The 27,487-nt window shown below is 35.6% G+C and overlaps 1 protein-coding gene across 1 annotated transcript in view; it reads left to right on the forward strand.

Annotated features, from left to right (window-relative positions):
- nonC (serine/threonine-protein kinase Smg1) overlaps window positions 1-27,487 on the forward strand; it is a 1,124,353-nt gene that overhangs the window by 43,947 nt on the left and 1,052,919 nt on the right. The window contains exon 3 of the mRNA XM_090398044.1: window positions 26,575-26,622. Within this exon, the coding sequence (XP_090254170.1) occupies window positions 26,575-26,622 (48 nt within the window). The remainder of the gene's footprint in view (window positions 1-26,574; window positions 26,623-27,487) is intronic.

Genomic DNA, 27,487 nt, shown 5'->3' on the forward strand with positions numbered 1-27,487 from the left:
GATGAAGAAATCAATAAATCAGTAATAAATTGGATTCCATTTTCTGAAAGGATAATGCTATTACAACTTAAGGGAAACCCCGTTAACATAAATATCATCCAAGCTTATGCACCCACATCTGACAAAAGTGAAGAAGATGTTGAAGAGTTTTATGAACACCTAAAAGAGATTAAAAACCTAACAAAGAAACATGATATAAACATAATGATGGGTGACTTCAATGCAAAAGTGGGAAGAGGGGGAGTGATGGAGAAATTGTTGGCGAACATGGCTTAGGCACCAGAAACGACAGAGGAGATCGCCTAGTCCAGTTCTGTCAGGAAGAAGATCTAACAATAGCAAATACCTGGCTTAAACTTCCACCCAGAAGACTGTACACTTGGAAATCGCCTCAAGATAACCAACATAACATTGTCAGAAATCAAATTGATTATATACTGATAAATAAAAGATTCCACAGTAGTATAAAGAGCACAAAGACTTATCCTGGAGCTGATATCTCATCAGACCACAATCCCATAGTTGCAGAAGTACGTCTTAGATTAAAATCAGCTAAAAAATCACAAAAGAAGAAAAAGAAAATTGATGTAGAAAAACTGAAAGACCCGAACATAAATAAAAGTGCCAAGACACAGCTTAACCTGCTATTACAACAGATTAACATAGAAGAAAATAAAAGTGTGGAATCTCTTTGGAATAGCTTAAAGAATGCCATCGTAACAACAAGTATTGAAGAAGTAGGTTATGTGAATAATATAAAACAACAGGAATGGATGACAGATGAGATTCTTTCTCTTATTGATACAAGAAGAATGTACAAAAACAAAGACCTTGCCAGGTATACAGAAACACATAACATCATCAAGAAAAAAATAAAAGAAGCTTAGGAAAATTGGATGAAAAATTTATGTACTGAAATTGAACTGCTTCAGAAGAAACATGATAATTTCAATCTGTATAAGAAAATCAACGAAATTTCTGGAAAACTGAGGAAAAAGCAAATAGTGTCTCTAAGAGACGAAAATGGAAAAATAGTTCTAGAAGAGAATAAAGCACAGATTTGGATAAAATATGTAACAGAACTTTTCAATGATACTAGACAGAAGCCTATAAATATAAAAGGTAACATTCAAGGACCAGCAATCATGAAATGCCAAATAGAGAATGCTATACGAAAAAGTAAAACAGGAAAAGCCAGTGGACCAGAATTTTTAAAATTAATAGAACCAGATAACATCAAACTTCTTGAAAAACTATTTAATAAAATATATGAAAGTGATGAATTCCCATCAGATTGGCTCAAATCTACATTTATCACTGTCCCAAAGAAACCCAAAGCGAATTTCTGTGGTGACTTCCGCCTTATTAGTCTAATGAGCCAAACATTAAAAATATTTTTGAAAGTAATTCAGAATCGTATTTATAGAAAAAGTGAAGAACCTCTAAGTGAAACACAATTCGGCTTTCGAAATGGTTTTGGTACTAGAGAGGCCCTTTCTGTACCCAAATATTGATACAAAAATGCATAGAAAAACAGAAATCTGTCTTTATGTGTTTCATAAGATTTTGAAAAAGCATTCGACAAAGTCAGACACACTAACTTAATAGAAGTCCTTCAACAAATAAGGCTAGACGAACAAGACATAAGACCAATAACAAATCTGTATTGGAATCAGTCAACTACTGTTCAATTAGACAACATTACCACCAGTGATATTAACATCAAAAGAGGAGTGAGACAAGGATGTGTGCTCCCACCACTCCTGTTCAACATATATGCAGAGGTAATCTTTAAAAAAGCATTGGAAGAATGTTCAGAGGGAAACACAATAAATGGAAAGATTGTTAACAACCTTCGATATGCAGATGACACCGTGCTAATTGCAGATAATATTATGGATCTCCAAAAACTCATTGACAGAGTATACATAGAAAGCCAAAGAATGGGAATAAATATAAACATCAAGACAAAATACACGATCATCAGCAAACATCCAGCCTCATCAAGGAAACTAACACTCAATGGGAAAAATATTGATCAAGTGTCAAGATATAAATATCTTGGTTGCTGGCTTAATGAACGGTGGGATCCAGAAATAGATATAAAGACAAGGATTGAAGTTGCACGGCAGTCCTTCATGAAAATGAGAACACTATTCTGCAATAAAGACCTAAACATGGAAGTCAGATGCCGAATGCTGAAATGCTACGTGTGGTCTATTCTGCTCTATGGAGTTGAAACATGGACATTGAAGGCGACAACCATCAAGAAAATCGAAGCCTTTGAGATGTGGCTATACAGAAGAATGCTAAAGATATCATGGACAGAAAAAATTACCAATGAAGATTTCTTAAAATCCATTGACGAAGCTAAACATCTTGTACAAATAATCAAGAAACGAAAAACATCATATTTTGGCCACATCATGAGAAACAGCAAATACCAACTTCTACAAACTATTTTGATAGGAAGAATTGGTGGCAAAGGAACTAGAGGAAGAAAAAGAATATCATGGTTTGACAACATCAAGACGTGGACAGGAAAGAGCAGTGCACAACTGCTCAGATTAGCACAAGAGCACAGTTTGTTCGCCAAGATGGTCGCTGACCTTCGATAGAAGATAGCACAATAAGAAGAAACATTATTATTGTTCAAATGTGTATATATTTCTAAATTACTTACTTGTATAAGGAAAAGGTAGTTCTTGTTTGAGATCTAGGCAGTTTTGTAGGAAATGAATACCAGAAGTATAGAAACGTGAAAAATGTAGAAAAAAAGAGCAAAGCTAATTATAATAATCATAAGTGCCCGTCTGCTGGATTTATCTTCAGGCCATGGAATAGTCATTGTTACTACCATGTTTCACATTGGAATCCGAATCCTCAGTCTGTTGGTTCAAGAGTGGGCACCTGGCTAACTGATGTGCATAAATTCACACGGAGAATTTATCCAGTAATGTATAGTGGATAAACTAATGTATGGCTGTAAATCTGTATTACACCTAATGTACTATAGGTGTGAATTATTAATATTGTTTTAGCTTTTTTCTTATTATTTTTATTTCTTTTACAAGATATGGAAACTTTTTTTCAAACCCCTTTCAGGCTTCCATTCCAATCAGTGATTTGGTGGTTTTACATTGGGTGATGAAATTCATTTTCTACTGGAAGAAACTCACAGACATCCATGACTACAGTGGATCTGCATTTTGTTGGTAGGAGATGGGCATTTGACTAATCAGATGGCATAAGTAAAGCCTTGTTAATTATTATTACTGATAGTAATTTTTTCACACTGGTTCAGAGTACAAGACCACAAAGGGAATTTGAAATAGGAAGTAATTGCCATTCCATTTAACTTTGAGCAGGATAAAAACTAATAATATTGAAAATGACTACAAAAGTTTTAAAGAAAATCTTAGCTGAACTGTATACTGACATATGTAAATATTATTAGTGAAACAAAAATTTGTTTTCCAAAAAAACCATACCTCTGAAACTCAGTGGCATAATCTGAAGAAAAGATTGTATAAGCCAGGAAGGCATGTGGGTTGAAGAAGTTTTAAAACAGGCATCCTGGAAAGTTTTCTGGGTTGGATGATGGTGTGAGGTAGCATGCAAGTATCTTCTGGTATTGAATTTTACTCCCTCCTTTAGTTAACTTTTACATAGAATACTTTGAGAGAGCAAAGTACCCACCACAGTTACTTTCAAACCTTTAGTGCGGTTACACTTTGTTGATGATTTGTCTGCCATTTGGCCCCACGGGCAAGTCACTTCGTATTATTTTTTAACTTACCTTAACTGCAAATACCCCCAAAATTCACTTTATATTAAAAAAATAAAAAAATAAATAAATAAAAAAATAAAATTGCAATAACTGTTTACCTTTTCTTGACACATTATTCATGTGCCTTTCAGATGATTCACTATCTTTTTCCATTTATGGAAAGCCAACACACACACAGGAAGATATCTACATAAACAATTAGATAATCATCTAGCCAAGCAATATGGAATTCTAAAAACACTTACACATAGATATAAGACTATTTGTTCTAATGATGCAGCCCTTTCCATAAGAACTCAAATATCTTTGTCATAGTTTCTTGGCCAATGGCTATGGCTCCCACAAAAATAGATAAAATACTATATGGCTTCCCTACTTCGCTCTCCCCAAACACACAAGAACAAAACACCACTATTCCTATTTCATATATCTGAGGTACATCTGAAAAGATAGCCTAAATACCAATAAAATACGAAGGACATCCAGAAAGTAAGTTCCAATGGGCTGTTCAGAGAAACAAAAATATACTTACAAAAAAAAAACTTTATTAGAAAGTAAAGTAGACATCTTTCACTACTTTTCTACATTATTTCTGCCATTGTTCAGGCACTTATAACGGGGCACCAAGAGTTGCACCAACCGTTGTAGAAGGTTACCGCCAGTCAATATGTGCAAACCATATTGACTGCTTCTTTGACCTCCTCATCTTGTAACTTCCGGCCATCAAGGAAAGATTTCAGATGTTTGAACAGGTGAAAGTTGCTTGGCTGAGGTCAGGGCTATATGGGGGATGATGGAATTGTTCCCAGCCAAAGGTGGTGAGAAGTTGATGTGTTATGCTGGGCATGTGTGGGTGGGCGTTATCATGAATCAAAGTAAGCATGATTAGCATGCCACGTCGTTTATTCTAGATTGCACAACACAGATTCTTAAGGATTTGGCAGTACATACTCGCATTGATTGTGGAGCCTTGACCCAAGAAATATACCAGCAAAATTCCTTGTCTCTTCCAAAACACAGTGCACATGATTTTCTGAGTAGAAACCGTTGTCTTCAATTTCGTCTTGACTGGTGATGAGATGTTCCTCCACTTCTTGGACTGTTGTTTGGATTCAGGGGTTATGTGTGACACCCAAGTCTTGTCCCTGGCAGGTGATTCGATTTTCTTAGACATTATAAACATACACTAAGAAGTGTACGCACTGCGAGAATGTATGAAAATGGCACTAACACCTTGCTAAGGAATCAACAAACTTAGCATGCATGCACACTATTGCGATCACAGCACTGCAGTGAAAATATTTAAAAATGGAACTTACTTTCTGGACATCCCTTGTATAACCTTCACACCACATGTCAAGTTAGCAATGTTGATCCACTCTCCTAAGGATAAATTTCATCTTCTGGCACATCCTGGAATGTATGAAGTTCCCCGTGACTTGACCTACTATAGATGGATAGGAAGATTCTTTAATATCTGCCTTGGAGAACATAAGAAATACATTTGCTATCATTATTATGGCAAATCAGGACTGGCAGACCACACTTTGGACATCCCTTCCCACAGGATTAGATTGAAGAAAACCAGTGTGCTATATAGAAGTTGCTAAAGGTCAGAAAGACTATTTTTAGAGTCAGCAATGGCTATGAAGCATTCTCCTAACCTTAACACGCATGGCTGCATTAATCTGCCAAAAGTTTGGAAGACAGTCATCTTCCATCCAACATCTTCCAACTCCTATGCAACTGCAATACTTCTTTTATTCAGCATTAGAAGTGCCAAATTAGGACTTTAAATCTTTTATCTGTTATTACAATGTGAATGTTTCACTTACTCATTGTCATGTGTAAACTGTAATGTTATTTTGCTCTGAGGATGCTGGTTTGAAATCTGGTGACATACAAGCCAGTTAATAAACATCCTTTTATAATTTAATTTTGTTTAGTTGTGTAATATCATTAAAATAAGGTATAATAAACATGGTAGAGTTTAAACATGGTAGAGTGAATCTGCAAATAAAAATCTAATAATCATATACTTAAACCTTTGTATCTGTTTTAGTGTCTTTGAATGGATTTTTAGGACCTATAATATGTCCATCACAGATGATGCCCGAATACTCCTCTTAAGAGCTGTACATGAGGTAGATATGATTTTATGTCTTAGATATACAGAATTTATCTAATGTAAATAGTATTTTATAACATTTTTAATGTACAATTAATATACAAAGATTTCCAGAATGTTTCATTGTTTTGTATTTCATCAGCAGTCATAAAGAGATATTGTGAAAGATACTGTGGAGTCTGTTGGAACAATCACAATGATCTAGAAAGATATTAGAGCATTTAAAAATAGGCTCAAAGTGTGACAGAGTATGAAAGTTATTAACACACATTAAATGTATATTGAGTATGATTGTGAATATATCACATTCATACTCAATTAATATATATGAGTAATAATATATCATTAATATATAATTAAATTCCTGATATATATCCTTAAGAGATGTTCAGTATACTAATTTAAGTAATAATGTAAACTTAGTTATGTAACAGCAGTTTTTTTCCTAGTTAGTATTCTCTGGACTCCAGTATTATCAGATTGTGTATTTCAGTCTTCCAAGGTCTCAATCTGCATAGATGTTGGTTTTCCCATGGGTCTTCTTTTCCAATTCTTTTTAAGGGGAAATACCATCTTCGAATAGCTCTGCTCACACATTCATGAATGCCTGACAAATTTCTTCCTAATATGATTTGTTTTTTTATTTTACATGTTTTTATTCTTAATGCCAACTGCTCACTCATGTAATCAAAACTCATGGTTGTAGCATCTAGTCTGGTCTGTTTTATGTCTTACCCAATTCTTAGAACCCCAAGTTAAAATTGGTTTGAACACTGTCTAGTATTCTGCTGGTTTAGTGACTTAGCTAATTTTTCCCATTCCATATAAATTTATTCAGCTAGCTTCCCGCTGTACCAACTTTGCTTGTTCTATTCTCTATTTGTAATTTGCCATGTAAACTAAAATTGCATCTTGCCTTTTTGTCAAGAAAGGCAATATGTTCATGTTCTGTTCATGTTGATAAAGTCTGTTCCAACAGACTTTATCAGCATGAATATAGAATCAACTGTCATTCAAAAAGAAATTTCTTGAATGACAACAATTTCAAGTGGAGTGATGTGGACAGATTTCAAAATGAGAAATCGGACCCTGAGACTTATTTTTTCCCATTTTCTTATAGAAGGCTCTACCAAGGAAGAAGGGAAGGAGCTCTTCAATCACACACACACAAAAATAAATAAAAATAAAAATGAACCTGTTTACATCAAGGATGGTGTGCTTTCGTCAAAAATTTAATTGCCATGGACCTTGGATATAGCATGTGTGATATCACAGAATATGATAGCAACAATTAGCAATATTCCAATATGCATGCAGTAACGAATTACATTTGTATTCTGGATTTTGGATTCTGGAACTGTTAAATATCAATTATATTTAACAGTTATGAAGTTATCAAACATATCTAATATGTATAATTAATTGTTAATAGGCTTTTGCCGTGTAAAACTTTTATGTACCACTACCCCTGATGATGTAAGTCTTATGATGTACAACACTTGTTGGGTTTTAATTGCTTATTTTTATTAAACTTCTTATTTATATTATAATGTGGTCTCAATACCAAAAACTTCCCACAAAGCTATTTCTTGTTGAAGATCTCTAAGCAGAGTAGAAAACATGTAGCTGGCAAACAGAAATTTTTTGGGTAAAAAATTTGGAGAAAAGAGCTAATAATACTAGTAAGTAACAACTGGATTTCTCTTTTATATATGGAGTAGTCATTGCTAAAATCCTGTTCCAGTGTTTAAGATGTGCACAAATTCATATGGAGAGAGAAGACAAAAAATAAGAAAATTCTTATGAACTTAGTTATTGTCAATAGTAACATCTTCATACTGGTTCAGGATATAAGAGTGTACAGTGGATTTGAAATAGGAAGGGATCACTTTTTGAACAGATCGTATGAGAAAAATGAATATTATTTAAATAATTTGACATTGTTAGCATTCAAGAATGTGTGATCACAGCTTATCAAAGGGTATGGTCACTTGAAGAATGGAGAGAAACGGTTAGCAAAACAGACATTTGATGTCGGGTTAGAAGGAAAAAGATCCAAAGAAATTACTTGGATGCAGTTATAAGACCCAACAGTATTAGATTCCTGACAAATAGCAGATTAATCTGAAGGAAAATTGTTAATAAGAAGTTAGTAATAACTTAATCATGTTCTATTTTGGTATCCTGTACATCCTTTGAGGATACATTTTTAAATACATTTCAGCCATCTGTCCTTTTCATATGAAATTTAATGTTGAGGATTTTCTATATTCCCGCCCATTTTCAAAATGTCTTTTTTTATTGCTAATTTTCATGCCACATTTGTTACAGCAGTTATTCTATTTTTTTTTTTTTTTTTTTTTTTATCATGAAGGCTCTTACTAGTTGTGTTGAGTATCTCCAAATCTGATATTAGGTTTAACATAGCTTTCCTTCATAAATTGATCAACACAAATGATGAATAAGTGTGCATTCTTGTTTTACAACTGATGTTATATCATCCCTGTTTGGCATTTCCTTCAGTTCTAACTGATGACTTAAATGCATACTATATATTCCTCTGTATAATGTTCCATTTACCTATATAATTGCAGAATTTTGAAAAACTTTTCTCTTGTCATGTGCCTTTTGTAGATGTACAAGGGTGGTTCCACAAGTTTTTGGCCTTACTAACTTTTAGCGGTGATAGAAAAAAAACAACTTTGTCACTTTTCATCATAATCTCCTTTACTTCAACACTTTTCACATATTTGAATTAACATTTCTCTGCTCTTGAAAAATAGTCTGTACTTTTGTCTGCAAAATGGCATAAAACTACATCATTCACTTAATTGTTATCTGCATAGTTTTTTCCTCGAAGATATTTCTTCAGTTTCAAGAAGAGGTAGCTCTTGATGCTAGATCTGGGCTGTAGGGTGAATATTCAACCTCCTGGAAGCCACAGTCCTTCACTGCAGCCTTTGCAACAATAGCCATATGGACTGGAGCATTGTCGTGAAGTAGGCGAACACCATGACTCAGCATTCCTCGTCTCTTCTTTATGACATTGCAGTTTGTGCAGGAGTGAAGCATAATATTCTGCATTCATGGTGGTATTCCTTTCCTTGAAGTCAATCAAGAGAATTCCCCAGCAGTTCGAAAAGATTGTTGCCACGATCTTCTTGGTGGACTGAGTGACATTGGCTTTTCTCGTCTATGCATCGCCTGGTTTGTGCCACTTCATGGATTCCCTTTTGGAAAGAGGATCATAATAAAGGACCATGATTTCAACCCCAGTGACAATGGATTTCAACACTACTATTTGATTCCCTTGGTAAAGCTCTAAAAACTTGCTGGAATAGATCACATGATGCTCCTCCTGAATTGAAGAGAGAAGTCGGGGCACTCATCTTGCGTTGACCTTCTTCACGTGAAGCTTCTCATGAATGATGCAAAAGATGGTTGTTATAGAAAGCCCCAACTTTTCTGAGATTTCAGCTTCAGCCATCTGTCATTCAGCAGTTCCTCCTCAACAAGAGAGACATTTTCCTCTGTCATCATTTCCACAGGCCACCCATCATGACGTTCATCTTTAATGCTCTCTCTTCCTAGGCAAAACTGTTTAGCCCATTCCTTCATGGTGGAATATGAAGGAGAAGTTCCCCATAAACACCATCCATTTACTGTTTGATAGCACTTGGAGATAGCCCTTTGGTGAAAAGCTTTATCACAGCACAGTACTCAATTTTTAACATTACATCCACATTACATCCACATCTCAAAATAGTGCCTCCAACTGAAAACGATGCAGGTAAAGAGTTGAAATTGGTACACTAAACTCTCCATAGATGGTGCTATCTGTCATGCACAGCAGTTTAAAATTGGCATGAATTTTGTCAGACTGGAAACTTTTGGAATCTACCTCATACAATGTACAGAACTGAAATATTGATTATTGTTATCTTTCCATGATTTCTTTACTGTTGGTGTTAAAGTAAAAAATTTAATCCTAACAACTTCTGCAAATAAGTTATGAGGTTCAAATCCTGAACACAGCTTTCTCTTCTTCATTTTCAATTTCCTTAGCCTTTTCTCAGGTACTGTTGCAAAACTTTTATTAGAATCTTACTTATATCATGCATAAGTGAAATTTCTGTTTAATTCTCTCATTCTGTTTTTTAAATTCCAGTAATTTGGATTCTGACCAGGCCTTTTGAATTATCGTGTAGCCAATGTAAAACTTATATACTTCCATATTTGAGCATTAGTGGTGCAAGGTTACTATCTTCCTATTAAAATTTTTTTAACAAATTACTCTATTATTAATGGTCACTACTACCATTTCAGTTCTTCTAAGGCATTCGTAAATTGCCTCAATCCATCTAAAACTAAAACTTGGTCATCCTCTGAGTTTTTTTTTTTCTGCCTTCCCAATAGTACCAAACATATGTTTTATATCTTTCCCCCTTCAATTTCGTTTAGGTAACCATCTGAGAACACACTGCTGAATGCAAGCATTGTAAACTTCCTTTCTAATATCTCCATTTTTTTTTTTTTAATATGACTCAACTAGCGATATTACATGCACACTTCCATACTTTTCTCATAGATCATAGTGCTTTACACAGTTGACTTAGCAGCAGCTAATAGATATAGAATAATATACAATATATAAATATATATTGTATATTATTCTATATCTATTTGTATATTGAGTGTGATAATTTCTATTGTCTATTTCCATATTTAATTTACCATCATCATCATCATCTAATTCCTGCAATGTACCCTCAAAGGGTGTACAGGATATGATAGTACAATGTGAAACATTTACATCATTACTAACTTCCTATCTACAATTTTCCTCCAAATCAGTCTGTTACTTGTCAAGACTCCAACATTATCAGATCTTATATTTCTATCTTCTAAAGCACTTTTTACTGTATCAATCCAGCTATATCTTTGTCTTCCTCTGGGTCTTTTTCCTGCCAATCTGGCAGAGAACACTTGTTTTGCTAAATTTTCCTCGCCTATTCTGTTTAAGTGACCATACCACCTGAGATTAGCTCTGCTAACGCATTCCTGGATGCTGACAATGTGTTCTTTCCTAATATCTTTGTTTTTAATATGATATTGCCACTGATGCATCTGTTCATGCCTATATCTTTCTCAGGACTCTCATATTTGCTGTCTCTAGTCTTTGGTCAAGTGTTTTACTTCTGACCCAGCTCTCAGATCCATAAGTTAAAACTGGCTTGAACACTGTCTTGTATACAGCTAATTTAGTGTTTTGACTAATTTCTCTCTTATTCCATATAAATTTATTCAGTTAACTTCCTACCATACCAGCTTTTGATTCTGTTGTCTTTTTCCATAATTAATTTACCATCTTCACTAAAAATCGTGCCTAAGTAGCTGAAATGTTTTACTTGTTTTACAGGTTCTGCATTCACAACACAGTTGACATTTTCAATGATTCTGCCTATTTTCATTGTCTTTGTCTTTTTATTGCTGACCTTCATACCATAACTATTACAACAGCTATTCAATTTAGTCAGAGAATCTTCAAGAAGATTAGCCTCGTATTTTGTATTGAATACTATGGCTACTCCTTCTTTTCCTTGATTTTCATTGCCTGAATATAACATTTTGTATTCCTCAGAAAGATCTCACCAGTTTTTGTCTTTTTTGTTTCAGTCACTCTTATTATATCAGTCTGGTACTTTAGACTTTACTTGAGACTGCCTGCCATTCAAGAAGATTAGCCTCGTATTTTGTATTGAATACTATGGCTACTCCTTCTTTTCCTTGATTGTCATTGCCGGAATATAACATTTTGTATTCCTCAGAGAGATCTCACCAGTTTTTGTCTTTTTTGTTTCAGTCACCCTTATTATATCGATCTGGTACTTATCTAATTCCTCAGCTAGCTCCATTTCTTTTCCATTCTGGCTTCTTATGTTGATAGTACCGATCTTGAACTCTGGTGATGTTGAGTTGGGGTGTGTTTTCAGATTTGTTCCAGTAGCTGACTTTTCGCTGTTCGAACTGGTTCCCTGGCGAAAACAACGGGGGGCTTTGTTTAACTGGGCGATGCCCCAGCTGGCATGAAATTTTGTCATGTTGTATGATCATTTTGTATTTTGGTTTAAGCCATTAAGAATACAATTTGTCCTGCTAAATCTCAAATTGCCATCTGTTCATTATCCATGTAGATACCCAACAGAGTGCATCATGAGAAGGTGAGGATTGTACATTAGGTTCTAAGCTAAATGCAGGGTGATCATAATTAAAGTGTCCCTGTTTTAAGTCTTTGTGGAGCACTACCCAGTGGTGAAATGCTGTGTAACTCTGCAGAAATCCGTTGTGCATCGTGTGGAAGTGATATCTGAGGGGGAAAAAAATTCCAAAATTTACCACCGGGGGCATTGTATAATGTGAAGTCATCATCATCAAATTCCTGCCATGTACCCTCAAGGGGGTGTACAGGATATGACAGTACTACATGAAAAAATTACATCATTACTAACTTCCTATCTACAATTTTCCTCCAAATCAGTCTGTTACTTGTTAAGACTCCAACATTATCAGATCTTATATTTCTATCGTCTAAGGCACTTTGTACCGTATCAATCCACCTATATCTTGGTCTTCCTCTGGGTCGTTTTCCTGCCTACCTGGCAGAGAACACTTGTTTTGCTAATCTTTCCTCTCCCATTCTATTTAAGTGACCATACCACCTGAGATTAGCTCTGCTAACGCATTCCTGGATGCTGGCAATGTCAAGTTCTTTCCTAATATCCTCATTTTTAATATGATATTGCCATTGATGCCATCTGTTAACGCCTCTAATCTTTCTCAGGACTCTCATATCTGTAGTCTCTAGTCTTTGGTCAAGTGTTTTACTTCTGACCCAGCTCTCAGATCCATAAGTTAAAACTGGTTTGAACACTGTCTTGTATACAGCTAATTTAGTGTTCCGACTAATTTCTTTCTTATTCCATATGAATTTATTCAATTGACTTCCCACCATACCAGCTTTGCTGATTCTGTTGTCTATTTCTATATTTAATTTACCATCTTCAGTAAAAATCGTGCCTAAATAGCTGAAATGTTTTACTTGTTCCACAGGTTCTGCATTCACAACACAGTTGACATTTTCAATGATTCTGCCTATTTTCATTGTCTTTGTCTTTTTATTGCTGACCTTCATACCATAACTATTACAACAGCTATTCAATTTAGTCAGAGAATCTTGCAGACTGATAGTATAACATCATCCGCATAAGGCAAAGAGCTGACATTAACATCTCCAATTTTGATATCAGGTTTAATACCACATTCCTTCATAATGTGATCCATATAGATAATGAATAACAGAGGGGATAATGTATATTACATCCTTGTCTCACACCAGATTTAACATTAAACCATCTTCCTGTACTTCCTTCACTTCTAACTGCTGACTTACAACTCAAATAAAGACTAAGCATTGCTTGATATAATGCCCCATTGACACCATATAACTGCAGTGTATTGAATTGCTTCTCTCTTGGCACCTTGTCATATGCCTTTTCCAAATCGACAAAACGTAAATACAGATCTCTGTTATATTCCCATGCTTTTTCGACTATTTGTTGTAAAGTGAAGATCTGATCATGACAGCCTCTATTTGCCCCGAATCCAGCTCGCTCTTCACCAAGCTTTTCTTCCACAATTCTTCTCAACCGTTTCTCAAGTATACTTGCATAGATCTTGCCGGGAACACTCAGTAGGTAAATACCTCTGTAATTTTCACATGCAGTTTTATTTCCCTTTTTATATATGGGTACTATGAGAGCTCTACTCCAATCATCGGGAATTCGTCCTTCTGTCCAGGCTTTCTGAACTATGAAGTGCAGCCACTGTATAACTCTTATACCACCATACTTCAGCATTTCTGGTCGAATATCATCTACTCCTGCTGCCTTTCCACATTTCAAGCCTTTGATGGCTTTTTCTACTTCAAGTATGGATATGTAATCCTGACTGCATGCCTGGTCAGTGTTTTTTATCACTGTGCTGTCATCACTGCTTGTTTCATTTAGCAGTTTTTCAAAGTAATTACTCCATATTTCATGGATATCTTTTTCTCCTGTTTTCATGTCACCTTTATCATCTCTAATTCCTTTTACAGCACTCTTTCCTCCATTCCTAAGCTTCTTCAACAACCTCCAGAATATTTTGCCACCTTCTTGATATTTATTTTCTATATTCTTGCCAAAGTCCTCCCATGACTTTTGTTTAGCTAGTTTTACACACTGTTTAGCATTCTTGCATTTGTCTCTGTATTCTTTAAGAGTAAAAGCTGACTTATTTGCCAGGAACTTTTGATATGCTTCCTTCTTTTCCTTCACTGCCTCTTTAAATTCCTGTGTCCACCAGGGAGTTTTGATTTTTTTATCCTTGCACACAACCTCACCACATGCCTCTCTGGCAGAATCAATCAATGTTTTCTTCAGAGTTTGCCACTGAATCTCCAAGGTTTGATTCCTGTTCTCAAACTCTTTCATTTTTTCATCAATAATCTTTGTGTATTTTAGTCTACAGTTCACATCTGAGAGCTGCTCAACTTTTATTCGCTTTAAAACTTTCTTACATGTTATTCTTTTCAATATGAAATTCAATTTTATCCTGCTCAAGACTAAATAGTGATCACTTCCAATTTCAAATCCTCTGTACACTCTGGTGTTGTGCACCAGGGAGAAAACATCACTATCAACAATAACATAGTCAATGAGACTTTTCTTATTCCTAGCCTCTTCTCTCCATGTGAATTTGTGTATATTTTTATGTTGTAACCAGTCCATGTCCTGAGCAGAAATCCAACAGATATTTGCCATTATTATTAGCTTTGCTCTTTTCTCCAAATTTTCCCAAAATATTTTTGTATGTCTCACAATCATTTCCTACTCTGCTATTTAGATCCCCAACAAGGACCAACTTTTCATTGTGTCAGTTGCTTTTTCTAAAGCCTCAAAAAATTCCTCCACTTCTACCTTAGTAGAACCTTCTGTGGCACCATAGGCACAAATAAGTCTCATTGTCCAGTTCCCCATTCTCATATTTGCCCACATTAGTCTACTTGAGACTGACTGCCATTCAAGAAGATTAGCCTCGTATTTTGTGTTGAATACTATGGCTACTCCTTCTTTTCCTTGACTGTCATTGCCTGAATATAACATTTTGTATTTATTGCTCAGAAAGATCTCACCAGTTTTGGTCTTTTTTGTTTCAGTCACCCCCATTATGTCGATCTGGTACTTATCTAATTCCTCAGCTAGCTCCATTTCTTTGCCATTCAGGCTTCTTACATTGATAGTACCGATCTTTAACTCTGGTGATGTTGAGTTGGGGTTTGTTTTCAGATTTGTTCCAATAGCTGAATTTTTGCTGTTCGCCCTGGTTCCCTGGAGAAAACAACGGGGGCCTTGTTTAACCGGGCGACGCCCCAGCCGGCATGAAATTTTGTCATGTTGTACCGTCATTTTTTATTTTGGTTTAACCAATAAGAATACAATTTGGTCGGCTAAATCCCAAATTGCCAGCCCATCCTCGTTCGTTCAGTATCAAAGTAGATACCCAACAGGGTGCACCACGAGAAGGTGAGGATTGGACATTAGGTCAGAAGCCCTGGTCAGTTCTCCGCATTCCTTTAAATCCTATGTGGAGGTCTCCTCTCAGTTATACAGCATGAAATATTCTTTTCAATATGAAAAGAATAGGGAGAAAACATCACTATCAACAATAACATAGTCAATGAGACTTTTCTTATTCCTAGCCTCTTCTCTCCATGTGAATTTGTGTATATTTTTATGTTGTAACCAGTCCATGTCCTGAGCAGAAATCCAACAGATATTTGCCATTATTATTAGCTTTGCTCTTTTCTCCAAATTTTCCCAAAATATTTTTGTATGTCTCACAATCATTTCCTACTCTGCTATTTAGATCCCCAACAAGGACCAACTTTTCCTTTTTCATTGTGTCAGTTGCTTTTTCTAAAGCCTCAAAAAATTCCTCCACTTCTACCTTAGTAGAACCTTCTGTGGGACCATAGGCACAAATAAGTCTCATTGTCCTGTTCCCCATTCTCATATTTGCCCACATTAGTCTACTTGAGACACTGCCATTCAAGAAGATTAGCCTCGTATTTTGTGTTGAATACTATGGCTACTCCTTCTTTTCCTTGACTGTCATTGCCTGAATATAACATTTTGTATTTATTGCTCAGAAAGATCTCACCAGTTTTGGTCTTTTTTGTTTCAGTCACCCCCATTATGTCGATCTGGTACTTATCTAATTCCTCAGCTAGCTCCATTTCTTTGCCATTCAGGCTTCTTACATTGATAGTACCAATCTTTAACTCTGGTGATGTTGAGTTGGGGTTTGTTTTCAGATTTGTTCCAGTAGCTGAATTTTTGCTGTTCGCCCTGGTTCCCTGGCGAAAACAACGGGGGCCTTGTTTAACCGGGCGACGCCCCAGCCGGCATGAAATTTTGTCATGTTGTACCGTCATTTTTTATTTTGGTTTAACCAATAAGAATACAATTTGGTCGGCTAAATCCCAAATTGCCAGCCCATCCTCGTTCGTTCAGTATCAAAGTAGATACCCAACAGGGTGCACCACGAGAAGGTGAGGATTGGACATTAGGTCAGAAGCCCTGGTCAGTTCTCTGCATTCCTTTAAATCCTATGTGGAGGTCTCCTCTCAGTTATACAGCATGAAGTAGAGGTAGTAATTTTCTGTTGTGTAAGGATAAAAGTGATACATGCATTCATGGGATGTGCTGTTCCATGTGCTGCCCTTCTCACTATTTCACAAACCTCATACATTGCACAGGTGTTCATTGGCATAACCTAGCTGGTTGGTACTGATGTTGCACACATGCTGTGTTATGCTGTCTTTCAGTGCTTGTAACTTATCAGGATGATCCAGATAAACCCTGTCATTGAGAAATCTGCAGAGGCAGAAATCACAGGGGTCATATGAGATGAACAAGGAAGCCGTGCAGTGGGAAACACATGGCTGATCACTCTGGCTTCTGTGAAATGTCAAAGAACCTCCATTGACTAATGTGTGGAGGGGTCCAATTGTGCACGAAAATGACTGAATCCATGCACAGATGCTGCTCTAGCCTGTGGTACAACAAAATTGTTTATTATGTTGTGATACCTCTTGGAGTAACTGAGCATCTCACAGGACCTGACTAATGAATGTCCTCAAAGATGAATAGTCCAATGATAAATGAAACTGTAAACCCACACAAGATAGTAATTTTGGGTGAATGCAAAGAAATTTATTGGAATGCATGCATGTTTTGTGTAGACTTTAAACGGAGATGCTTTAATTTTCATCACCCTGTAAATACAGTTGTGTTAAACTTCTCAAGATTTGGGAAACTTTAATTCTTATGCTTACTGTCCAACAGCACACATAGAGGGTATCCCTCATAGGACTTAGAAAGTTAATCTCATCTCTCTCCTCTACAAAATCATTCATGGCCACACAGTCTTCAACTCAACTCGAGTAAGGAATGTTAAAGCGAATGTCAATTGACTTTCAAAGTCCTATGGGTGAAACTCCTGTGTCATGGTTATCTATTGAAAGATAGAAATGCAGAATCTGCCTTAGATTTTCCAGACAGTTGTGTAAGGCATATCTATGTGTCTTGATACAGCATGCACACTGTGGGAAGCAATGTTGTTATTCATGGCCTGCTCCACAACCGAAGTAACAACTTCATTCACTTGTAAACTGATTGGTTTGCGACCTCTGCCAGGTCTAACTTTCAATGATCCTGTTTCTTCAAAATGACTAATAATTCATCACAGAGCACATGGAGACAGTGGACTTTGTCAACATTTATTCAGGTGACGAAATTTGCATGGTGCATCATCAGCTTTGCAGCTGTTTAGGTAGTACTGCCTCACAAGCAAAGCATGTTGGGACAAGTTTAGTACCATTACTGTGGACGGTGTTAACAGCCAGAAGCAAGGAAAAAATCCTGTGTCTATCTTTTTAAACCCTCCTAGTACCAGCTGAGTTGTGTTATTTATAAATTCCATGCATTTGGTGTTTACAATCCCCCTGGTGGTGAATTTTGGAAATACTTTTTTCTTTTTATTATTTTTACGGCTATTTTTGCCTGTTTTTGTTTAGGAATGTCCGTTATTTTAAATACATTGGCTTTTTACTCAAGAATTCTTAGGGTATTATAAGTGTATTTTAAAGGTAAATATATGCAGACTAATAGAGGAAGAAATTTTGCACATACCTTGTTTGGATACCTTGTTCACATTTTATGGCAATTGTTTCAATTGCCATAAAATGTGACGAAAACTAAGCAATATTATAAGCATTGTTTCGTTGTCTTGTTTGTCTATTATTATGGCCTTGTCAATTTGCTGGGTATGTTTCTGTTCAAGGGCGTGAACTGCTATTTCTGTCTTCCCTGTACTCTGTATTCTATTTTCTTTTTGATGTTGCGTTTTTTTGTGTTTAAATGTTCTGTAATAGGGATGTTACAGTCACGGAAGTGTTCTTGTAGTCTAGCCCATAAAGACCTGATGGTAGACCCTATGTAGGTGATATCACAGTCTTGGCAATGAAATTTGTAGACTACATTGTGATGTTCTAATATTTCTTTGTGTGTGTGAGATTTAGTGGGTTTTTGGAGAGTTGATAATTTTTGGTTCGTGGTGAATACTAGTTTATAGTCCGTGTGTTTGAAAATGTATTTGTAGGCTTTGTATGTGTTTTGGATGTAGGGCAATTTGATAACCTTCCATGTTGGGAAGTTTATTTTGGGTTGTTTTGATGGATTTTTGCTGTTCTGTTTGCATAATTTATTAGTTGTGTGAATTTAACAGATTTTTAAAAATTTAACAATTTTTAAAAATCTGTTAAATTCTTTAATTCTGTGTTGAGATAATTACGGTTAGTTGAGAATTTGTAAGCATTTATAAATTGTGATAGGATGACTGATTTTTTAACTGAATATGGATGGTATGAACTGAAATGGAGGTAGTTTCTGATATGCATGGGTTTTGTGGTATATTTTCATGGCTACTTTGTTGTTAGTTCTGATTAACATCAGGTTTAAGAAATTGATGGATTTGTTCTGTTCAGTTTCCATGGTGAATTTTAGTCTGTTGCTGTAATTGTTAAGGGTTGTTTGTAAGGTGTCGATGTGTGTAAGTTCTCCACTGCAAAGAATGTCATCCATGTATCTGCCATAAAAGGTGATGCCGGGGGGGGAGTAGGAGTGATTCTATGTGTGCCAGGAATAATTCCGCTAGTTGTCCACTGATGTTTTGGCTCATAGGGAGACCGAAAATTTGAACATACATGTTGTTTTTGAAGTTAATCAGAACTAACAACAAAATAGCCATGAAAATATACCACAAACCCACGCATATCAGAAACTACCTCCATTTCAGTTCATACCATCTATATTCAGTTAAAAAAATCAATCATCCTATCATAATTTATAAATGCTTACAAATTCTCAACTAACCGTAATTATCTCAACACGGAATTAAAGAATTTAACACAGATTTTTAAAAATCGCAGCTATCCCACGCAACTAATAAATTACATAAACAGAACAGTAAAAACCCACCAAAACAGAACAGTAAAAACCCACCAAAACAGACTTCCCAACACTAAAGGTTATCAAATTGCCCTACATCCAAAACACATACAAAGCCCACAAATACATTTTCAAATACACGGACTATAAACTAGTATTCACCACGAACCAAAAATTATCAACTCTCCTAAAACCTATTAAATCTCCCGCACACAAAGAAATATTAGAACATCACAATGTAGTCTACAAATTTCCTTGCCATGACTGTGATATCACCTACACAGGTTCTACCATCAGGTCTTTATGGGCTAGACTACAAGAACACTTCCACGACTGTAACATCCCTATTCCAGAACATTTAAACACAAAAAAAAAAAAAAAAAATGCAACATCAAAAAGAAAAATAGAATACAGAGTACAGGGAAGACAGAAATAGCAGTCCACGCCCTTGAACAGAAACACACCCCACAAATTGACAACAAGACAACAAAACAATGCTTTGAATATCGGAAACAATTGCCATAAAATGTGATGAAAACTCAATCAACGTCCACCGACCCTACCTAATTTCTGAGTGTTGGAAGCTCCACAATATAAAAATTAGGTCACGACTCTGACCAATCAGCGATAACACAAGCTCCCCTAAAGCTGATACACCAAGCCGTCATGACATAGCCCTACACTTATCCCGAAATGTTCCAATGAAGATAGCATGATCGAAACAGCTCGCACCCCTTTAACGCTCTCCCCTGCCCCTGTTTCCAATAAAACCCTTCCCCCAAAGAAACGCCCTTAAATATAATAATATATATATATTATTTAAAAAAAACAGAGTTTTCTAATTAATCTTCCCACCTTGCCTCAAACACCTGCCATGTTTCATATCCCCTCCCCCCTTTTTAACAGCCTAACAACAGAAATATGGAGAATGAAGACATCCTAACATCCAAACAAGGTATGTGCACAATTTCTTCCTCTATTAGTCTCCATATATTTACCTTTAAAATACACTTATAACACCCTAAGAATTCTTGAGTAAAAAGCCAATGTATTTAAAATAAAGGACACTCTTAAACGAAAACAGGCAAAAATAGCCATAAAAATAATAGTTTTTAAGAGGAGTAACATGGGAATTTTGCTTCTGCATGACACACAATGTATTCCCAAAATTTCATAGTATTTAGATCTCTGGATGGTGCTCCAAAAGTCCTTAAACAGAGATACTTTAATTTTGATCACCCTGTGAATACAGTTATGTTAAACCTCTCAAGATTTGGGAAACATTAATTCTTATGCTTGCTGTCCAACAGCACCCATAGAGGGTACCCCCTCGTAGAACTTTATGCATAAAATTATCTAATTTCTTCAATTATATTTATTCAAGATGTACAAAACTTAAAAACAGATCTTTGTTATATTCCCATGATTTCTCAACTATTTGTTATGAAGTAAAATTTGATCCTGACAGCCTCTATTTGGTCTGAATCCAGCTTGTTCTTCACCAAGCTTCTCTTCCACAATCCTTCTCAACCATTTCTCAAGTATGCTTGCATATATCTTACCAGGAACACTCAGTAATGAAATGCCTCTGTAATTCTCACATTCAGTTTTATTTCCCTTTTTATATATGGGTACTATGAGAGTTCTACTCCAATCATTGGGAATTCGTCCCTCTCTCCAGGCTTTCTGAACTATGCAGCCACTGTAAGACTTTTATACCACCATACTTCAGCATTTCTGGTCGAATATCATCAACTCCTGCTGCCTTTCCACATTTCAAGTCTTTGATGGCTTTTTCTACTTCAAGTATGGATATGTATTCCTGACTGCATGCCTGGTCAGTGTTTTTTATCACTGTCCTGTCATCACTGCTTGTTTCATTTAGCAAATTTATAAAGTAATTACTCCATACTTCAAGGATATCTTTTTCTCCTGTTTTCATGTCACCTTTATCATCTCTAATTCCTTTTACAGCACTCTTTCCTCCATTCCTAAGCTTCTTCAACAACCTCCAGAATATTTTGCCACCTTCTTGATATTTATTTTCTATGTTCTTGCCAAAGTCCTCCCATGACTTTTGTTTACCTAGTTTTACACACTGTTTAGCTTTCTTATATTTGTCTCTGTATTCTCTAAGCTGACTTATTTGCCAGGAACTTTTGATATGCTTTCTTCTTTTCCTTCACTGCCTCTTTAACTTCTTGTGTCCACCATGGAGTTCTAATTTTTCTATCCTTGCAGACAACTTCACCACATGCCTCTCTAGTTGAGTCACTCAGGGTTTTCTTCAAGGCTTGCCACTGAATTTCCAAGGTTTGGTTTTTCTCAAACTCTTTCATTTTTCCTTCAATAATCTTTGTGTATTTTAGTCTACAGTTTACATCTGAGAGCTACTCAACTTTTATTCACTTTAAAACTTTCTTACATGTCATTCTTTTCAGTATGAAATTCAATTTTATCCTGCTCAAGACTAAATACTGATCACTTCCAATTTCAAATCCTCTGTACACTCTGGTGTCCTGCACCAGGGAGAAAACATTACTGTCAACAATAACATAGTGGATGAGACTTTTCTTATTCCTTGCCTCTTCTCTCCATGTGAATTTGTGCACATTTTTATGTTGGAACATGGTGTTAGTAATAACCATTCCATGTCCTGAACAGAAATCCAACAGGTATTTGCCATTATTATTAGCTTTGCTCTTTTCTCCAAATTTTTCCAAAACATTTTTGTATGTATGACAATCACTTCCTACTCTGCTGTTTAGATCGCCAACAAGGACCAACTTTTCCTTTTTCATTTGTCAGTAGACCCTCAAAAAATTCCTCCACTTCTACCTTAGTAGAACCTTCTGTAGGACCATAGGCTCAAATATGTCTCATTGTCCAGTTCCCCATTCTGATATTTGCCCAAATCACTCTACTTGACACTGCCTGCCATTGAAGAAGATTAGCCTTGTATTTAGTGTTGAATATTTATAACTACTCCTTCCTTTCCTTGATGTCATTGCCTAAATATAACATTTTGTATTCCTCAGAAAGATCTCACCAGTTTTTGTCTTTTTTGTTTCAGTCACCCCTATTATGTCGATCTGGTACTTATCTAATTCCTCCGGTAGCTCTATTTGTTTGCCATTGAGGCTTCTTATGTTGATAGTACCGATCTTTAACTCTGGTGATGTGTTGGGGTGTGTTTTCAGATTTGTTCCAGTAGCTGATTTTTTGCTGTTCACCCTGGTTCCCTGTTGAAAACAATGGGGGCCTTGTTTAATCGGCCGATGCCCCAGATGGAATGAAATTTTGTCATGTTGTACCATCATTTTGTATTTTAGTTTAACCAATAGGAATTCAATTCGGTCGGCTAAATCCCAAATTCCGAGCCCATCTTTGTTCGTTCAGTATCCAGGTAGATACCCAAAAGGGTGCACCACGAGAAAGTGAGGATTGGAAATTAGGTCAGAAGCTCTGGTCGGTTCTCCGCATTCTTTTAAAGACTATGTGGAGGTCTCCTCTCAGCTAAAGCTTTGACCCTTAAGCACCACAGGATCATAGAATCGCAAATAAACAATAATCGACAATTCTAAAAACCACCACCTTAGTAGCTAATATGAGATAATTAAAAACAGTGAATAATTTTTTAACTTAACACACACACACACACACACACACACACACACACACACACACACACACACACACACACACACACACACACACACACACACACACACACACGTACAGAAATAAAGTTAGTACTTCCTAAATCTGCTAATCTTTTCTATTTCCCATGAAGGGGATAGACATAGACCATCAGATCTGTTTGAGTTAGGATATTGAAGTAAAGTTTTGCACCTTTCTTTAAAAATATGTTTTATGAGGAAATGATTTTTATGAAGGACTCTTGTATTGTTCCAATAAGCTATGTTTAGTGCAGATAGCATTTTCAGAAGTCTGAGAAGGCCCATTGTATTTAATGACTTGTGTTCCTAACAAATAAAAGCAGATTTTCCATTTTGTCCAAAATAAGATAATCCACAAGATGTCTCTGTGCTGTATTCATTTCATTAAATTTAATTATGAGTGTAAATCAGTACCTAAACCTAAATACTTTAGTAATCATCCAAACTTATGTAGTGCTGTTATTAAGATTTGTACATCCCTTGAAGATCAATATTAGGAATTTGATGAAAGTGATCTAAATGGTTGATAATAGCAAAGTAATTTGTTGATACTGAGGGAAATTTTAATGTTTTTTTTTTTTAACAGGAAAATTTTTTTATGTTTTGAAAGTTGAATTCCTTTTATATGCCTTTTTCCAGTATAAAAAATGTTTATTTCTTTTTTCAGTAAGGAATGTCACTTTTGTAGATGTATTTGTATGCAAATCCTCATAATAGAAAATTCCATGAAATTGCAATTGGACAATGTACAGTCATTGTGCACTTGCTCATTCGGACTTATTAAGTATGTAAAGTATGAAATTCTGGGTCTTGCTAGAATACAGAGGAGAGGATACAAAAAAAGCTTAAGATAATTTATTATGTCTGTACACCAATGCCAGAAGAATAAGGAACGATGAGGTTGAGTGTGTTGCCTTAGCAAATACATTGCGGCTTTAGATTATTGGCATTAACGAGACCTGGCTCTTATAAGCAGATGTACTAATTGGTATTGGGTGTGAAGGATTCAGTACTTTTTAGGAAGAATAGGCAACAGAGGAGGAGAGATGATTTGAGTCCATTTAGGATAGATAGCTATGATTGTGGCATTAGTAAGTTTTCCATTAAGTAATGAACTTGTAGCTGTATTGTGTCATTTGGAGTTTAACGAGATCAAATACATGGCAGAATGTAGAAACAGGCCTAATGGATCAGGTGCTAGTGATGAATAAATGAATTGCCAAATAAATGGGTACAAAATGATGGATTATGATGGGTACATCATAATGGGTGTGAAATGATTAATCATCATAAGTGACTTTAATTATCCAAACATTGATTGCATAGTGTTGAAATCTCATGAATACATTGAAGGTGATTTTATTGAGCTGTTGTGTGACAATTTTCAAGCAACCTATCACAGACGGAACGTGAGGTCCAAGAGGGGATTTCAATAAAAGATTTAACTGTTCTGCCTCCAGTTAGTGCCAGTGATCATGTTATACTGACCTAGGAAGTGTCTAAGTGTATGGATATTCCATTTAGAAAGGTTATATGCTGAACTTCAAAGCAGCAAATTTTGATATCAACTGAGAAGAATGCTAGCTTCAGTCCCATGGTATTGGTTGCTACATGGCAGTGCATGGAAAGCATTTAAAAATACTTAAATGATGCAATATTGGAATGTGTCATTAGAGTTTGAAAAATGAACAAAGTGGGAGTGAAATGGATGTGCCATTTTATTAAGCAAGCTATTCTTAAGAAAAAAATGATATGGAAAGAATATTTTGTACATCAGTTATGAAAATTATAAGGCTCAGGCCAGAACAGTTACAATTAAAAGACATAGGTTTTGTAAGCTTAAAGACAATCCAAAGTAATTATATTATTATATTGCAAAAGAAAGAATTCATGGGAAATAATAACGCTTGTCAATGAATGAGATTGTTCATCTACTGAGTGCCCATGTTGCTAAAAACTATCAATCTGTTGTATATAACATTAAGCCCAGTGCTACTGTTACACTGGAGTTAAAAACTCAGGTGTATCAGGAGGAAATACTAGAGTTGTTGCATAAAGTGAGTATGAATTCAGCAGTAGGGACTGATGGAATATCGACATGAATACTAAAAGATTGTTCAGCTGAACTGGCTGGTCCTTTGACCTTGCCATATAATTTGAGTTCCAGCACTAGGAAGATTCCACAGGAGTGGAAAGAAGTCTGATAATCCCATTGCACAAAGTTGGTGCAAAGACTGATGTGTCTGACTGGAGTTGTGGTAAAGATTTTGGAAAAGTTTGTAGGAGATCATATATAGAAGTGAGTTAACAGAGAATCTATATTTCACACTGAATAGCATGATACTTGGTATTCACACTGAATACCAAATGAATGGAAACACCTTGATAATTTTGGACTTGGCTTTTGACAGTATTCTGCATAGATAGCTCTTAAGTTGGAGGATATGGGATTGGATTATGAACTAATAGCTTGGATAAGAGGATTAGCTGACTGACATATCTCAGAGTGGCTTATGAGGAATATGGGTCTACTGGGTAAATATTCCATTATTTAATATTTATATTAATGACATTGGGAAGTATTTAACAGGAGTCGTACACCTATTTACTTATGATCCAACTGATGCATTATTTGCAGAGTCATTTGAATAAGCTGGAAATGTGTCCATGTGAAAATGGATGTCAGTTCATTGTTAATAAACTTATGCACTTTGTTACATAAAGTTATGCACTTTGGCATAATGATATATTCAATGGCATATTATATTGGGAGAATTATGTTAGAAGAAACTGACCAGGCCAGGGATCATTTTTAATGGATAGGAAGTTGATTTCAGGGTGGACATAAAGCAAAGATAGCATTCAGAGAATAATTGCAATGCTGAAATGAGCCCTGATATGTAAGTATAAGGATATCTGGACATCTTTATGACATCTGGACCATTGTATGCTGATATGGGAGTGGGTGTAAAGGAGAGTGTTAAAGATAATATAAGGACTATAGAATGTCAATTATGAGAATGTTGAGAATTTGTGGGCTACAGACACCAGCAAATAGGAGAAAGAGGAGTGATACAATAGTCATACAGGACACCAGTAGATGGAATTTTTCAGTTTATGAAGAATTTTATAATTTGGTGTGAGTGATATGTGCCCTCTCTCAATAAGTCCCTGACTACTTGGAGTTCTCTTATAATATTTCTAAAGTTCTGCATAGTAAGATGTCTAATGATTTGAAAAGTCATAATAATGGTGACTTAGAATTGTTTTGTAACTAACTCTCAGATTTAGTGTTTAATTACTTGGAGTAAACTAATTTCAATTTTTATATGAGTGCATTCTTTTAAAGTGTTTTTAAATTTTCAGGGACTGAAGTATGACAAATCACCAGCAAAACTGGCAGAACTAATGACAGTAAGTATTAATTACTACAATAGTTTACCAAACATGGATGTAATATTTAAAGAATGTACTTTAAAATAGTTGAGTGGTATTCTAAACGAAGTGGTATGCAGACATGTACAGTGATTTAAACATGATTTCCAAACCTCCTACTCACTTTGAAGACCCAGGTTTAGTTGTGTTCATTGGTTTGTGTTGCCTTGCCAGTTTCCTTCTGGTACTGATTTATGTAGTATTACAATTCATTTTTATCCTGTTTTGTCACCAGTTCATTTTAGTTTGTAATTATGAAATAATAATTTTCCAGAACACTAGAAAATTTTAATATAGTTTCAGTATTTCAGTATTGATGTCTACTTTCCCAAGCAGAAGCACAAACAAAAATTCTAAACTTCCAATTTGTTAAAAGCTCATGTAACCCACGATTTTCCATGCTTCCTGAAAAAATTTAAAGGTTGCATGTTTGTATAGTTGATAGAGACCATATTTGTGCATCTTGGATAAATATCACATTCTGTGTTATGGAAGTCACTGCATTGATGAAATATTGCTTGTTACTTTGTAGAGGACTAGATTACCAAAGATTAGCTGTGGCAGCTAGTCTTCAGTGATCTGTGCTATTATCTATTCATGTGACTTACAGGCATTAAGGCTTCTGTTATGGTGAGGAGATTAATAGAAAAGTGTGTGTGTGTGTGTGTGTGTGTGTGTGTGTGTGTGTGTGTGTGTGTGTGTGTGTGTGTGTGTCACTATTTGATAAATTTTCCATTTTGTGCACACTGTGAGTTCTCATAATGTTAATAAGGGTATAACATAGCAGCCATTCATACGGAATTTTCTTCTTTTCTCACATTAGAAAAAGATTGAGATGTAAATA

This window comes from Typopeltis vanoorti, chromosome 9, assembly GCF_054136105.1.
Source record: "Typopeltis vanoorti isolate ZY-2024b chromosome 9, IOZ_Tvanoo_1.0, whole genome shotgun sequence".
NCBI classification, from domain to species: Eukaryota; Metazoa; Arthropoda; class Arachnida; order Uropygi; family Thelyphonidae; genus Typopeltis; species Typopeltis vanoorti.